Consider the following 15,734-nt stretch of genomic DNA (forward strand, 5'->3'; position numbering starts at 1 on the left):
TCCCTCATCCCAGAGTCCCATTTTTTAGGATATTTCAGCTGGAAAATTCCGTGAATTCCAAAAAATCCTCCTGCTCCAACATATTTCTGCATTTCCCATGACAAGGAGGGGTCCCACCCCCACCCGCAGAAGCAGCCTGGGCAGGTTTGTTAATTAACAAAGCCCCGGGTTAATTAATTACCGCTGCCCCAGGCTCATTAATTAACGCAGCCTCCCAAGGTTCCCTGCCCACTGTCCGGGGGCTCCGGGCAGTGCCAGAAATCCTCCGGGAGCACTTTGGGAGAGAATGTTAAGCCAGGGTCTCCTAAACAGCCCCGAGCAGCTGCAAAATTCCCAAAAAAACCTGGAATCCGCATCCCTGGAAGTGTCCCAGGCCAGGCTGGAGCAGCCTGGCCAGTGGGAGGTGGAGCTGGGGGGAATTCAGCTCCTTTCCCCCGGCCCTTCTGGAATTGTGGGATAAGCAGTGATTTCCTGGAAAAGCTGGGAAAAGGGGATGAGGGAGTGTCTGAGCTGGGAAAAATTGGGAAAGGGGGATGAGAGAGCGTCTGCTCCCAAAAAAACTGGGAAAAGGGAATGAGGGAGCACTGCTCCTGGAAAATCTGGGAAACGGGAATGAGGAAGCATCTACTCCTGGAAAAGCTGGGAAAAGGGGATGAGGGAGTGTCTGAGCTGGGAAAAGCTGGAAAAAGGGGAAGAGGGAGCGCTGCTCCTGGAAAATCTGGGAAAAGGGGATGCTGGAGCGCTGCTCCCTGTTCGCCTCCCCGGGGCTGCCGGCCGTGCCTAATTAGCGATGTCGAACATGCAGCGCGCTCCTGCCTCCAATTAGGCTCGGCTTAAAACGAGGCGCGGGGTTCATTTCACCGATGTTCGCTTTAATTTGGGCCCAGCTGTGCCCAAACCCCCAGCGCCGCTTTACTCAGAGATTAAAGACAGACAACAGCGCTCTGAGGAGGAGGTGAGAAATAACGAGATAAGAGATAACGAGGCCAGCCCCAAACTCTTCCCAGGGTGAGTGAGGTGTCCCAGTGATGCTGGCGGAGCTTTGGCAACCTCCACCCTAAACCACTCCCCATCCGTGTCCGGGTCAATGCTCCCCACCCGGAGCCTAAGTCAGGTCTAAATCAGGTCCCGAAGGGTGCCCGGACAGCTGGAGCCCGCGGAGATCCGGGATTTGCTGCCGCCCAAACAAACACGGCCCTGTTTAACCTCCCCTGAGCAAACGAGTCCGCCCAGCTCCTCCCGGCTCTTCCTGGAGCCTCCTCCGGGCTGAGATTCCCGGCAGCGCCCGAGGATCTGATCCCTTCCTCCAGCCTGGGCAGTGGGAATAGGTCAGATCCAAGGGTTTGGTCCCTTCCTGCATCCCGGGGTGAGGAAAGAGGTCAGATCCAAGGGTTTGATCCCTTCCTGCATCCCGGGGTGAGGAAAGAGGTCAGATCCAAGGGTTTGATCCCTTCCTACATCCTGAGCAGTAGGAAGAGGCCGGATCCAAGGATCTGATCCCTTTCTCCATGCCAGGGAGCGGGAAGAGGCCAGATCCAAGGGTTTGATCCCTTCCTGCATCCCAGGGTGTGGGAATAAGTCGGGTCCATGAAGGGCTTGGATTGCACAGCTCGGCCTGGGACCTCTTTCCCCAGCTGCCACCGCTCCCTGGGGACCCCTCAGGGCCGGGGTGGCTCCGTGCCCCCCTCGGGCAGCACCAGGACCGCGGGCAGGAGGCTCCCGTGGGGCGCTGGGAAGGGCCGCAGCTCCTTGGCCCCGAAGCGCGGCGAGACGGGGTCGGCCAGGAAGCGGAGATGGACCCCGCGGCCGAGGCAGTGGACGAGGCCGCCCAGGGCGGCGCAGCGCAGCCCGGCCGGCTCGGGCAGGGGGTGGCTGCCACAGCGGTACCACAGCCTGGCGCTGGCGCTGCACCGCGACACGGCCACCTCGGTGCCGCCGGCGCCGCGCCGCAGCTGGAAGCGGTACAGGAACCCGTGGGCGCTCACCAGCTCGGCCGTCCTGTCCTTGTCACCGATGGCCGGGCTGGTGGCCCAGCTGTCCCCGCGGGCGTCATAGCGCAGCAGCAGCGAGCGCAGGGTGCCCCCGGTGACGTAAATGTCCCCGTCGCACGCGGTGGCCGCGTGGGCCACGGCGAAGGTGTCCCTGGGCAGGGCGGCGGCGAAGGCCCAGCGGTCGCGCCGGGGGTCGTAGCGCTCCACGGTGGCCAAGCATTCGCCCCCGATGGCGTAGATGTGGCCGTCCAGGGCCACCAGCTGGCAATGCGGCCGCGCCTGGAGCAGGGGACAGATGTCGCGCCAGCTGTCACCCAGGGGGTCGTAGCAGAGCACGCGGCGCGAGGGGCTCCGCGCCGGGCCCGCGCCCTCCCAGCCGGGCACCACGAACAGGTAATTGAACATGGAGCACACGGCACAGCCCCGCCCGGCCACCTCGGCCGGCAGCTGGCACAGCTGGCACCAGCGGTCCCCGTCCTCGTCGTAGTAGCAGAGGCGGCCGCGGCGGTGGCCGGGCTCGGCCGGGGGGACGTCGGCAACCACCAGGCGCGGCCGCCCGCGGCTCCGGAGCGCCGGGAGCAGCTCCCGCTCGCCGGCGTTGAGGCGGCCGTAGATGGCCGGGGAGCGCAGCACCTGCAGGAGGTTGTCGCTCATCACCTGGAGCGCGGCGTCCTGCAGGGTCCGCAGCTGCTGCGCCTTGGCAGCGCGCAGAACCTCGGAGCAGTTCCCCAGGTGCACCTGGCCGGGGGGTGACGCCTGGGACGGCTCAGGAGCCGCAGCTGGAACCCCACCGGGCAGCGGGAGCTGGGGGGAGATCCCCGGGCTGCTGCTCTTCCTGACAGGAGAAGGTGGCTCGGGGGGGCTCTCCGTGCCCTCCTGTGGAGCTGAGGAGGTGTCGGGATCAGGAATTTCCAAAGCTAGATTCTCCCCCTGGGTTCCGGGGCTCCACGGCTCTGCCTGGCCCTGCTCCCTGTGACACTGGGATGTCCCCGCAGGGACAAAGGGCAGGGACGTCCGCCTGGACACCGACTCGGAGGTGGACTGCACGAAGTAGTCGTAGACTTTGCCCCGCAGGCCAGGCCTGGGCGGGCTGTCCCTGTCCTTGTCCCGGCGCTCCGGGATTAAGTTCTCCTCCACCTGGATCTTGGCCACCGAGGAGAAGCAGTAGGAAGTGTCCGAGCCCGCCTCGCTCGCCGTCAGCAGCAGCCCCAGGCTGGAGGTGACGCTGAGGGTCCGGACTGTCCCCGGGCTGCCCTCCCTGCTCCTCCCTGCTCCAGCCGGATCCTGCTCCGTGCTCTGGGCGCATCCATCCCCCTCTGTCCGAGCATCGGGAATCCCTGGGGAGCGCCGGGAGCTCGGGGCAGATGCGTCCCTCCCTGCGGGGCTGCCCCGGGCTCCGGCCACGGCCCCGGGGTCGTGAGAGCCCAGCTCGCTTCCCAGCGACATCCCCGGCTCACTTCCCACCTCGACTCCAGCCTTGCTTCCAAGATCGCTTCCCAGTAAAATTCCCGGCTCATTTTCCAGCAAAATTTCTGCCTTCCTTCCCAGCTTACTTTCTGGTTCACTTCCCAGCTCACTTCCCACCTCAATTCCTGCCTCACTTTCCAGCTTACTTCCCGGTTCATTTCCCGGCTCCATTCCTGACTTAATTCCCAATTTATTTCCCAGCTCGTTTGTCTGCTCACTTCCCGACTCATTTCCTGGCTTCATTATCAATTTGCTTCCTGGCTCACTTCCTGGCTTTCTTCCTGGATTGTTTCCCGGCTTGATTCCCAGCCTGCTTCCCGACTTGCTTCCTGGCTGACTTCCCAGCTCTCTTCCCGGCTCTTTTCCCAGCTCGCTTCCCGTCCTGCTCCCGGGATCACTCCCCAGCTCAACCTCCGCCTCACCTTCTGATTTAATTCCCAACTTCCATCCCAGTTTCCTTCCCAATTCCTTTTCCATCCTGGCCGGACCGAGCTGAGCTTTCCTGGGAATCAGCTCCGAACCCACCTCCTCTCCTTCCTCCTCCTCATTCCTTGGAAAGCTCTGCTCCCCGCCGAGAGCCGCGTGCAGCATCCCGGGGCCATTCCCAGATTTGTCCCCCCCATCCCTCCTCCTCCTCCTCAGAACCCCAACCCCATCCCCATCCCGATTTTCCCGCTGCTCTCCCGGCGGGATTTTTCCCGGGGGAGGCGAGCGGTTCCTATAAAACCTGAAGGCCAGGGACAGGAGCAGCAGCGCGGCCGCCGACAGGAGCAGCTTCCCGGGCAGCTGCATGTCCGAGTGCCAGGCCGGGGGCACCCGCTGGGGCATTTTTCCATGCGGGAATGCCGAGGAGCCGATTAATGATTTGCCGGGAGAGGCCGGAGCGCGGCGGGCTGGGACAAGGTGACTTTGAGCGGGCAGAGCTGGCAGGAGGCTTCCGGAGGAGCCGCGAATGTTTGGGATGGGCTGGGCTCCAGGGAAAGGTGCAGCCCAGGGCCGGCTCTGTCGGCCTGGGAAACGGAGAGAGAGGCTCGGGGAAGGGCACAAAGGCAGGAAAAACATCCTCGGGGAGCTGCTTCTCCTCCGTGGTGCTTTAAAAAGGGTCACGCAATGAAAAAAGGGGAAAATGAAAAAAGAAAAAAGTTGTTGTGCCCAGCGAAGGCTCCTCATCCCTCGGTGCTCCCGGAAAAGGGAGGGAGCAGCAGCCGGGAACCCTTTGGGCTGATGCCGAGCAGCTGCTCCGCGGCACGGCCGGGTGACGAATTCAGCAGCTGATTCAGTGATTAATTAATTCAGTGATTAATTAATTCAGCGGCCCTCGTTTGCCGCGCGCTGCCTAACGAGGGCTGACGGGAAAGAGCCCCGGAGCTTGTGGGGTCTCTCGGAGGCCGCCGTGGAAGTGGCGGGGAAGGAGGAGCTGGTGGAAAAGGAGCTGGAGGCGTCGGGAAGGGGGAAAATCCGGGAGCTGGGCAGGAAATCGGGGCTGGAGTTCAGCTGTGGGCAGGAGGGGAGGAGTGAAGGAAGGAATAAAAGCAGGGAGAAATTCGGGATGGGAAGGGATGTGAGTTGTAATTCCTTAAGGATGCTGCAGGGATCGGAGTCACCGTGGGGAAACTGAGGCACGGCAGGGCTGCGTTCTCCCCCCGGGAAGGTGCTGGGGCTGGATCCGCTCCTGGCCTGAATTCCGAAGATTTTGAGGAATTCTTGTCCCCAAGACGACAAAAGTGGGAGCACGGTGGGGGGGAAGGCGGGAGCCTGGGGGATGGCATCGCTGCCAAGGGAGCGGAACTCAAAGGGATCCGACCCAGGGGAACACCCGAGAGAGGCGGAAAGAACGAGGGAAGAAAGAGCCAAACCGGGCGTGGGTGGAAGCTCCTGTTTTCACTCGGGGACTCGCTCCCTGCTGGCTCCGTCCCAATCCGGTGGGATTCTCCTCACGGATGAACCCAGGGGATGTGGGGGGTGTGCGGGTCCCAGCCCGTGGGTGGCTGCCGTGCGAGGGGGCCTTGCCAAGGGTCTCCAGGGGGAGGTGGGAGCTCAGGAATTCATTCCCCTTGTCCTCAACTTCCCAAACCTCACCCCAACGGAGCAGCCGATCCCCACCAGCCTCTTCCAGAGATTTTTGGGATGGGGAGGAGCCTCTGAACACCCTCGGGGCAGATTCTCCACCTTCCCTGGCATCCATGAGTGGTGGGGTGTCCCCCTGCCCAGGCTGGGATGCTGAAATTCCCGGGAAGGCTGGAATTCCCGTGGTGGACGGGATGGGACTGGGTCCCCTGACCCTCCAGCTGGAGGATCCTGTCCTAAACACCGAAAATGTTTTTATATCCCTGAAAAGGGTGGAAAGGGTGCACAGGAATGGCCCCTCCGGGCTGGCTCAGCACTCAGGGGTCCCTGTGCTCGTCCTTGCTGGGAACACAGATCCACCCATGGAGGATATTTAGGACTTTTTATTTAGGATTAATTTAGGATATTTAGGGGAATATTTGGGATGCTGTCCCCTCGTGTGGGGAAATGCAGCACAGGAGAGCTTGGGTTTTGGAGCACGGGTGGTCTCATGCATCCAAAACAGGGCCAGACAAGCCCACCCAGCCTCTCCTCCATCCTGCTGGGGACAGAGCCCCAAAATCCACCGCTGGGGGGCTCGGTTTGGCCAAAACCTCGGGAAAAAGGGAATGTCCTGCCTGGAAAGCCGGGCGGTGCGGGAGCTGAGGGAGGAGGGCCGCGTGTGGAGTCTGGGCACGCGTTCCAGGGCTCGGCTAATTGGGAAAGGGTCTGGCAGCCGCGACCTCCCGGGCCCTTCACCGCTCCTGCTGGGGCTTTCATCCCGCGGCTGGATCTACAAAGATCCCGGCGCTTGGGAGCCGGGGAAGAGGAGGATGAATTATTCATGTGCTCGGCAGCCCCGTGAACCCAGCCGGCAACGAGGGGGGAGGCGGGGGAGGCGCCGAGCGAAGCTCCCGCTGACTTTCCTGCAGGGCCGGAGCACCCCCGGTTCCTGCTATCCCAAAGAATCCTCGGATTCCGCTGGATAAATCCCCGTTTATCCCTGCCTGCGGTGTGAGGGGAGCGGGAGAAGCGGCGCTGACGTCTCGGCGCTTGTGACTCTAATTGAGCGTAATTACCTCTTCCAGATCTGCTAGAACCTTTTTCAAAGTCCCCAGGAATTCGGGAACGTCGATAACGCCGCTCCTTTGGGGTTTTCAGCCGCCGTCAGCCCCTCGCGAAGGCGCTGCGGTTTCGGTGTTTTTTTTTCCGAGCTAATCAGATCTCCTCGGAAGGTTGTCAGGAGCGGATCTGTCAGCTCTCATCAATAATGGAACAACCTGAGCCGCTCCTTTCCCCTCCAGCCTCCTCCTGCATTATTCACTGCCGGCGCCTCCAACAACGGGATCGGGAATGGGGGAAAAGGGGGGGAAATTGGGGTCCTCTGCCATTACCTGCAGGGAGGGGATGGGGAGGGGAAGGTGGGCTCAGCACAGCGTGGATGGTTCCCTTTGGGTGGGATTGTGGCATGGAATCCCTTTGTGTGCCTCCTTTTGGCAGGAATTCAGGAAAACAGGCAGCAGCTCTGCCCCAAAATGGGGAGAAATTCCCAAATCCCCTCACTCCTCTGTCTGTGCTGGCAGACTCGGAATGTCCCAGCCTTTGGCAGATCCATCCACGCCAGGAGATCCATCCCTTTTCCCAGGGATTCTTCCCAGAGCATCCCGAATTGGGGTGGGTTTGGGGGGCAGGCTCACCCAGCCCGGCGTTCCTGTCCCAGCTGCTGGCTGGGGACATACCAGTGCTCCCGGGGTGGCACCGAGCGGAGCGGGTGGTGACCCTGCCGCTGGAATTGCTCCTCGTTTCCACGGGAATGCTCCTCATTTCCACGGTTCTGGGCTAAACCGGCCACATTTGCATTCAAATGGAGTTTCGGGCGGCTGGAAAAGCTCGCTTTTCCAAGCGGGAAGGCCTAATGGCTGTTTAATCCTGGCGGTTGTTTAATTAGGGAGGGATGAGGCTGCTGGAGCGGCTCAGATCCATGAGGAAGGCCGGAAAGATCTGTGGGAGGGGCTCTCCAGAGCGTGGGGGGAAACTGAGGCAGAAAATTCCTGAAGAAGCAACGTTTCCTCTGAAAAAATGAAGATTTTCTTCCTGTCTGTGGAGTGGAAGCGCAGATCTGATGGGATTAGGATGCTCGGATGCCATTCCTTCGGGGTGGAAGCGGAGCTGCTGATCCTCCCACACATCCCAGCCAGTCCTGACCCAACTGCTCCCAGTCCGAAGGGTAAAACTCTGGGATTTTGTATGGGAAGGAGATCTGGAGCTGCTGTGGGCTCGTTCGGCTCCTCCGAGGCTGGGAAAGCAGCAAGGTTGGCAATGGAGCGGTGAGGGCTGGAATCTGCTTAATAATAATTAATCATCACGGTGATAATGATGCTTAGCGCTCGTGCGGGGCTTTGGGAAGATGAGACACCACACGGCTGCCAAATAATCCTCCAGGATTACGAGTTCCCAGAGGAAAAGGCTTGGGAGCGCCCCATCCTCGGGATCCTTTCCCCCCAGGACATCCCAGCCCACAGCCGGGTGCTCCACAACGAGGAAAAGGCTGGAAAACCTCCAGGACTGGGGCAAAACTACCTGGATTTGGCCAGGAGCCGTCGTGGTGCGGGATTGACTCCATCCCGGGATGGGGCAGGGCGGGAATGGCCGGATCGGGCCCGTTTCCATGGGGACAGCCGGCCACCAGGGGCCCGGCGCCGACGGGACACGCTGCCCGCTCAAGTGTGAGCGCTGACATTTGGGGTCGGGAGCCGCCTGTCACTTGTCATTCCTCAGCCAGCCCGGGACGAGCGGCGCACACGGGCCCTGGCTCCCAGCACAGCCGGAATCCCGCCGGATAAACCCAGTGATCCACGGCTTTGGGCTCCCGGAGCCGCCTCCGTGGCCTTGGGAGGGCTGGGGACGGGTGTGGGTCCTCGCCCTGGGGAGACGAGGCCTGGAGCATCTCGGGGCGGTGGGAATGCTGCACGTGGGTTTTTCCAGGGAAAATTTGGTCCTTGAATCCTTGAATTCTCCTGCTCCCCATTCCAAGACCTTGCAAAGCTCCCAAGACGGAGCTGGGAACCCTGAGACGGAGCTGGGAACCCTGAGGCAGTGCTGGGAACCCAAGACAGAGCTGGGAATCCCAGGACGAAGCTGGGAATCCTGAAAAAGGGCTGGGAACCCTGAGATGGAGCTGGGAACCCTGAGATGGAGCTGGGAATCCCAGGATGGTGCTGGGAACCCCAACAGGGAGCTGGGAGCCCCAACAGGGAGCTGGGAGCCCCAACAGGGAGCTGGGAGCCCCAACAGGGAGCTGGGAACACCAACATGGAGCTGGGAACACCAAGACAGCACTGGGAATCCCAAGATGGCACTGAGAACCCCGAGATGGAGCTGGGAATCCCAGCACAGGTAAAACATGAATTACGACCTTCTCCCAGAAGAGGTTTTCCTTTTTCCCTTTAATTCAATTGTCTGAGGAAGCCAAGACACGGAAAGAGACCGAGACTGTTGAGAGTATAGAAAAAAAAAAAGAGCGGGAGACCCGATGGCTGGAGGCAGGAATGCCGGGAGGAGCCGGACATGGAGGCAGAGGAGGAGGAAGAGGAAGAGGAAGAGGAGGAGGTGAAGCTTCACGTGAGCTCCAGGATCACTGTCAGGGTGAGCGCCAAAACGAATCTGAAGCCACAGTGGCCGGGAAGTGAACCTGGAGAGGAGGAAAAAGGGATCAGGAGTTCACGGAGCCACATCCCAACCCTGGGGTTCAGAGCAGGACGGGGGCACCACTGGTTAGGAGGGGATCCCCCCCAAAACTTGGCCTGGGATTGGGTGAGGTCAGGTGGAAATCAGGGATGGGGTGGGAGCAACCACAAGGTCCCTTTTGGTACGAGGATGTTCCTGAGGACATGGGAGAGGGCTGGGAATCAAGAGAGATGGGAAAGGGCTTGGAGTGAGTCAAGGAGAGATGGGAAAGGGTTTGGAGTGAGGTGAGGAGAGATGGGCAAGGGCTGGGAATGAGGCTAGGAGATAGGAAAGGGTTTGGAATGAGGCGAGGAGAGATCAGAAAAGGCTGGGATGAGTCAAGGAAGGATAGGCAAGAGCCTGGGACAAGGCAAGGAGAGATGTGTGAAGGCTTGGAGTGAGACAAGGAGAGATGGCGCAGGGCCAGGGCCAAGGCAAGGCCAGGCCCTCTCCACACGGCCCTTCCCTCCCTGAGCATCTCCACGGAAATCCCGGTGCCACCAGCACCACTCACCGTTGGAGTCTTCTGGTCCTCTGGGAATATTGGGATTTTCTAATGGGAAACAAAGAGCAGAGAGACAATGTTGGGGGGAGGAGCCATGCAGGGACCGCGGAGGGCACGGCGGGGCCGCGCTGGGGCCGTACCGAAGACGATGAGGCGGGTGTGGGTGTCGGTGGAGCCCAGCGGGTTCTGGGCCGTGCAGCGGTACATGGAGCCGTTGAGCTCGGCCGGGACCCGCTCCAGCACCAGCTCCTTCCCGTCGTGCTCCGCGCTGCCGTCCAGGAGCCGGCTCCCCACGCGCGTCCACGTGAACAGCGGCTCCGGGAACACCTCGTTCTGCAGGGAGAGGGGCGGGGGCAGAGGGGAGCTGGAGATGAAATCATCACATCCTGCTTGGGCTTGGGGCTGGGGTTGGGTTTGGGTTTGAGCCCGAGCTTGAGTCTGGGTCTGGGTCTGGGTTTGGGTTTGAGTCTGACTTTGGGTCTGAGCTTGAGTTTAGGTCTGAGTTTGCATTTGGGTTTGGGTCTGGGTCTGAGTCTAAGTCTGGGTTTGGGGTTGGGCCTGGGTTTGAGTTTGGTTCTGGGTGTGGGTCTGGGTCTGAGTCTAAGTCTGGGTTTGAGTTTGGGTTTGAATATGGTCTGGATCTGAGTCTGGGTTTAGGTTTGAGTTTGGATTAGAAGGGACCTTTAAGCTCCTCCCATCCCACCCTGTGCCAAGGGCAGGGGCAACTTCCACTGTCCCAGATTGCTCCAAGCCCTACCCAACCTGTCCCTGGACACTTCCAGGGTGGAACAGCCCCAACTTTGGCCAACCCATCCCAACACGGGGACCGTGATGCTACCAAGGCCACCAAGCCCAGCCCACACCCCCATCCTGGGATCAAGGCTCTCCGTTGGCCTCCGTGGCCGTGGGAATGCTGACCTGGAAGCCCTGCACCAGGATCCGCACCGTGTCCCCCACGCGTGCCCTCGTCGGGGTCATCGTGATCTTCGGACCCTTGGGAGCAACTGCACGGGAAGGGGAGGAGGAGCCGTCAGAGCCGCAGGACATTCCCGGTGCCGGGGCTGCCCTTGGAGGGGTTAACGAGGCTTTGATGGATGATCCCAATGAGGGGTGGCAGCCCGGGGGGTGACAGCTCCGTGACTGATGGCCGGGATGAGTGACACCGGAATGACAGATGGACAGGGAGGGAAGGACCCCCCGGGCGGGAGAACAGGAGAAGTGTGAGGCTGATGGATGGCTGGGATGGGATGGATTGATGGCAAGGAGTTATTTCCCAACCAAAGCCTTCTCCGCTCGGAAAAAAAGGCCAAAAGGATCAGGTTGGTTTGAAGCCAGGGAGATGGACACCTCAGAGGAACATTCCCAAAACGTGGCCTTGGCGAGTCTCACCCAGGTGCCGTTAGCCCAGGAGACAGCCCCAAAGCCTGGCTGGCACAAAATCCCCAGGACAGCATGGAAAAAAACCGGAATGCCTTCTCCCATGCCAGACTAGGGATGCTCCCCCGCTGGGATGGGGGGACACCACACAGGATCTGCTCCTGCTTCCACCTGGGGCTGTGTGGATGTCCCTGCAGGGCCAGAAGTGGGATGGGACATCCCAGGAACTCCCTGGACTTTCATGGAAGGAGAAGGGGAAATGGGCAGGAGTGAGGCTGCGCTTTGGATGTGCCACCTTTGTCCATCCAAGCTTTGTCATGGATGGGACAAAAAGGACCTGGATGTGACCCCAGCAGGACACAGAGGGACAAAGAGCCACCAGAGAGCGGTGGTGGAGAACACTGGAAGCCCTCGGAGTGGCCATCCCTGCCCTGGGATGCTCTGCCTGGACACCCTGAGACCATGGACTGCTCTTTCCATGTCGGATGTGGCCCTCTGGAGCAGGACCAGGCGGGATGCGCTGAAGGTGATCCCACCACACCCTGATTTGGGACCAAAAGGCAGATTTTGGGTTGGTGTTGGGTGTAATGCAGCTTTTTTTGGGAATCTATATTTCATATATACCCATGGTGTGTATCTATACTGTGGATGTAGGGAAAGGGTTAAGGGAATCTGCTGGGATGGTTCCCAAAAACTGGGAGTGGATGGGCACCCAAGGAGCTGCAGGGACACCCCTGGGGATGAGGAGAGCCCTGGATTTGGGGACTGGGGGACAATGTGGGCTGAGCTTTGCCAGTCCAGGTGTTGGACCTCCTGGGCAAGAGCAGCAAAGCCACGAGGTCTTGACCTTGGATCTAAACCCGAAGAGCTCCAGGAAGAGGGGAAATGCAGGATTTCCGTATGTTTTGGATGCTGGGGAAGAGATTTAATGCCAAGATGTCGGGAAGCCAAGAGGAGCCAAGTGCTCCACTTGGCCTGGAGCAAAGCCCAGGCTGCTCCACCTGGCTGGAGGCTGGGAGAGCCTTTCCAGAGGGATGTCCTGAGGCTGCAAAACCCCGTGGAGAGCTCAGCCTCTTCCAGAGGGAGCCAGGAGAGGGGAGGGGAGCCTCAGGCAGGGTGAGAGGTGGTGATGGACCGTGGATCCCAGGAGCTTCTGCTCCTCCAGGGACCTGGGAATGCAAGGAGCCAAATTCCCTGGCTTCAATCCCATCAACCTGTCACAGCTCCACAGGCAGGAGCCAGCTCAGGAATTCCCTCCCTGGCAATTCCCACTAGGATGAGCTATGTGGTGGCCACTAAGGGTCCTTGGATCTCCTGAGGATGGAGGTGACAGCTCCATCCCCAGCTCCAACACTCTCTTCCTGCTCGTCCTGACACAGATTCCCCAAAAATCCTTTTTTTAATCCCAGCAAACCCCACCCTAAATACTGCCCATGGCTGGAGGGCCGTAAACTCCTGGAAAATCCCTTCTTCTGCCTGATGGACATCCCAGATTCCCTCCTCTCATCACAAGATTTGTGGAGTCTTGGCATCACCACCTCTATCCCAATGCAGCCCCATGGGTTCCCCATGCATGCCTGAAAGCCCCCAGAAGAAAAGGAAAAGGACAAAAGGAGAGAGAAAATGGATGCAAGGGAAGCAAAACATGTGGAATTAAAACAAAAAACAAAATCCTGTGAAAAATTCCAAAAACATGGGGGTGAAAGCGCCAAAAAAAAAGAAGACAAAAATTTAAAAAAAAAAAAAGGAGCCAAAAGAGAAAAAAAAAAAAAACTGGAGAAAAAAGCAAAAAAATTTTAAAAACCCAAAAATTGAGAGGAAAGTAAAGAAACAAAAAGGGAAAAGCAAGATTAAAAAAGGAAAAAAGCCAAAAATAGTGAAAAAAAAATTTAGAAGACCAAACATGGATGGAAAAGGCAAAAAATGGGAGGGAAAGGCCAAAAAAATGAGAGAAAAGCCAAAAACTGTAGAGAAAGTCCAAAAACTGAAAAGAGAAAAGCCTAAGAAAAAAGAAAAAAATCCAGCGAAATGGACGAAAGTGCCCAAAACCCAGGAAAAGCCCAAATCTGTTGGCTTACCTAGCGTGACCTCAGACTGCATGGGCATGGAGAGCGCCGGGTGCTTGACCTCGCAGCTGAAGAGCGCCTCGTTGTCGATTTGGGGGTTCAGGGTCCACGTGAGGGTGGCCCGGGCCTCGACGGTGCCGTCGCTGACGGGCGCGTGCGTGTGCCGGAAGTAATAGATGGGCTCGGCCATGTGCACCCAGCGCGGGAATTCCCGGCTCACCACCGTCTCAGGAATGCTTTCCGTCACCGAATCCCGCTCGGCCGCCAGCCCCCGCGGCGGATCCGCCGTGGGAAAGGGGTTCCCCATTCCCAGCTCTCCGTCGGCCGCCAGGGATTTCGGCACCTTGGTGTCGTCCAGGTCCCGGTGCAGGAGGCTCCGGGGGGCCCAGCTGCTGGCGCCGGCCGGCGGCTCCGGCAGCGGGGTGGCCTCGATGGGCTCCCCGTCCCGCTTGAAGTACACCTGGAGGGGACAAAGGGGACAATGAGTGTGGCCAGGGCGTCCTCAGTGTCCCTTTGGATGGAACCCACAGTCCTTTCCCCACTCCCAAATCCCAAAGGTTTGGTTCATCCTCTCCCAAATCCTGAAGGTTTAGTTCATTCTCTCCAAAATCCCAAAGGTTTGGTTCATTCTCTCCCAAATCCTGAAGGTTTGGTCCTTTCTCCACTCCCAAATCCCAAAGGTTTGGTCCTTTCGCCACTCCCAAATCCTGAAGGTTTGGTTCATTCTCTCCCAAATCCCAAAGGTTTGGTCCTTTCCCCATTCCCAAATCCCAAAGATTTGGTTCATTCTCTCCCAAATCCCAAAAGTTTGGTTAATTCTCTCCCGAATCCTGAAGGTTTGGTCCTTTCTCCACTCCCAAATCCTGAAGGTTTGGTTCGTTCTGTGCTCCCCAATCCCAAAGATTTGGTTTGTTCCCTGCTCCCTAATCGCAGAGGTCTGGTTGGTTCCCTGCTCCTGAATCCCAAAGGTTTGGCTCTTTCCCCACTCCCAAATCCTATGGTCTCCATGGAAAGATGGGATCTGGGGAGCGGGTTTGGCCTGATGGAAGAGCACAAGGATCTGGTGGATTTTACAGAGGAGATGTTGGGTTATTCCATGTGCCAGTGGGAGGGATGATCCCGCCGGGAGCTCACCAGTGGCGCGGGCTTCCCGCCGGACACCACGCACACCAGGGTGAAGTTCTGCGCCTGGTAGCGGCTGAAGGGCGCCGGGGTGTCCGCGGCCAGCACCGAGATGGACGTTGGGGGAGCTGCAGGGGCAGAGCCAGGAGGTCAGCAAGGAGTCCTCGACAACCCAACAATGCCCATCCCATCCTCATCCTTCATCCTCCATCCTCACCCCCATCCTCATCCTTGTTCCCATTCCCATGCCCATCTTTGCTCTCATCCCCGTTCCCACCCTCAATCCATTCCCTGTCCTATTCCCTGACCCTATCCCTATCCATGTCCCTCCCCATGGGCATCCTCATCCCTCTCCCCACACCATCCTCACCCTCATCTCCATCCCTGTCCTTGTCCCTATTCCATTCCTTATCCCTGTCCTTGTCCATGTCCCTGTCCTTGTCCCCATTCCCATCCCCATTCCATCCCCATCCCCATTCCCATCCCATCCCCATTCCCATCCCATCCCCAACCCCATCCCCACCCCCAAGGATGGCAGGACGATCCCAATCCCTGCTGTTCCTGCACCCTGAGACCCCGCAGTGGTTTTCCCTCAATCCTTATCCCTATCCCGGTGCTCACCCATCACATTCAGGAACACATTCCCGGAGGCCAGGACCACCTTCTCCCTCGTGGCGCGGTCATAGATCCCCACGTGGCACTCGTAGGGACCGTTGTCCGAGATCCGGACCTCGGGAAGGCTGTGGAGGAGGGACAGCGCTCACCACTCCATCCCCACCCCGTTTTCCCGTGGGATTCATCCGTTGGCACCCGGATAGCGTGGCTTTGGACAGGGATCAATAAACTCCTAATAACTCCAAAGGCTGCGGGAGGAGCTCGGGAATGCTTTAGCAGCAGGAGATCCCCGGCACTGACAGCTCCTCTGAGGGGAAGGAATTGCGTTATTGGAAGGAGACGTGGATGGAGCACAAATCCATGGCCACAGACATCGTCTGCCCGCAGATGCCAATGGGAAACCTTGACACTGGCCCTGCCAGGCCACCCCAGCACAGTAAATCCCAAAATCCCAGTGAACCCACAGCACTCATCGATCCACCTTTTATCCGGACGGGAAAAACAGGAGAGGAGGAGTTGTGCCAAAGGATCCATCCTACTGGAACTGAGAATGCTTGGGAGGCTGCACAGGGGCACAGGGGTCACTTGGCTGATGGGCAGCACCCCGGCTCCCTGGCCAGCAGCATCCCACCTTTCTGCTCCCCAGAATCCCACCTTCCTCCTCCTCAGCATCCCACTTTTCTGATCCACAGAATCCCCCTTTCCTGCTCCTAGCATCTCACTTTTCTGATCCACAGAATCTCACCTTTCTAATCCTCACCATCCCACCTTTGTGGTCCTCAGTATCCCACCTTGTTGATCCTCAGCATCCCACTTTTC

At 59.2% G+C, this 15,734-nt stretch overlaps 2 protein-coding genes across 2 annotated transcripts in view; both read right to left on the reverse strand.

Annotated features, from left to right (window-relative positions):
• Window positions 1–851: 851 nt before the first annotated feature.
• KLHDC7A (kelch domain containing 7A) lies at window positions 852–4,554 on the reverse strand. The gene has a single exon (XM_059866727.1). The coding sequence runs from the start codon at window positions 4,518–4,520 to the stop codon at window positions 1,659–1,661; it is 2,862 nt and encodes a 953-aa protein (XP_059722710.1). The 5' UTR covers window positions 4,521–4,554; the 3' UTR covers window positions 852–1,658.
• Window positions 4,555–8,931: 4,377 nt separating this feature from the next.
• IGSF21 (immunoglobin superfamily member 21) overlaps window positions 8,932–15,734 on the reverse strand; it is a 41,043-nt gene continuing 34,240 nt past the window's right edge. Inside the window, exons 4-10 of the mRNA XM_059866549.1 lie at window positions 14,922–15,040; window positions 14,313–14,428; window positions 13,191–13,638; window positions 10,654–10,739; window positions 9,876–10,068; window positions 9,745–9,783; window positions 8,932–9,195 (exon numbers count right to left, since the gene is read on the reverse strand). Coding sequence (XP_059722532.1) covers window positions 9,122–9,195; window positions 9,745–9,783; window positions 9,876–10,068; window positions 10,654–10,739; window positions 13,191–13,638; window positions 14,313–14,428; window positions 14,922–15,040 — 1,075 coding nt within the window. The 3' untranslated portion in view covers window positions 8,932–9,121. The remainder of the gene's footprint in view (window positions 9,196–9,744; window positions 9,784–9,875; window positions 10,069–10,653; window positions 10,740–13,190; window positions 13,639–14,312; window positions 14,429–14,921; window positions 15,041–15,734) is intronic.

This window comes from Haemorhous mexicanus, chromosome 23 (assembly GCF_027477595.1).
Source record: "Haemorhous mexicanus isolate bHaeMex1 chromosome 23, bHaeMex1.pri, whole genome shotgun sequence".
NCBI classification, from domain to species: domain Eukaryota; kingdom Metazoa; phylum Chordata; class Aves; order Passeriformes; family Fringillidae; genus Haemorhous; species Haemorhous mexicanus.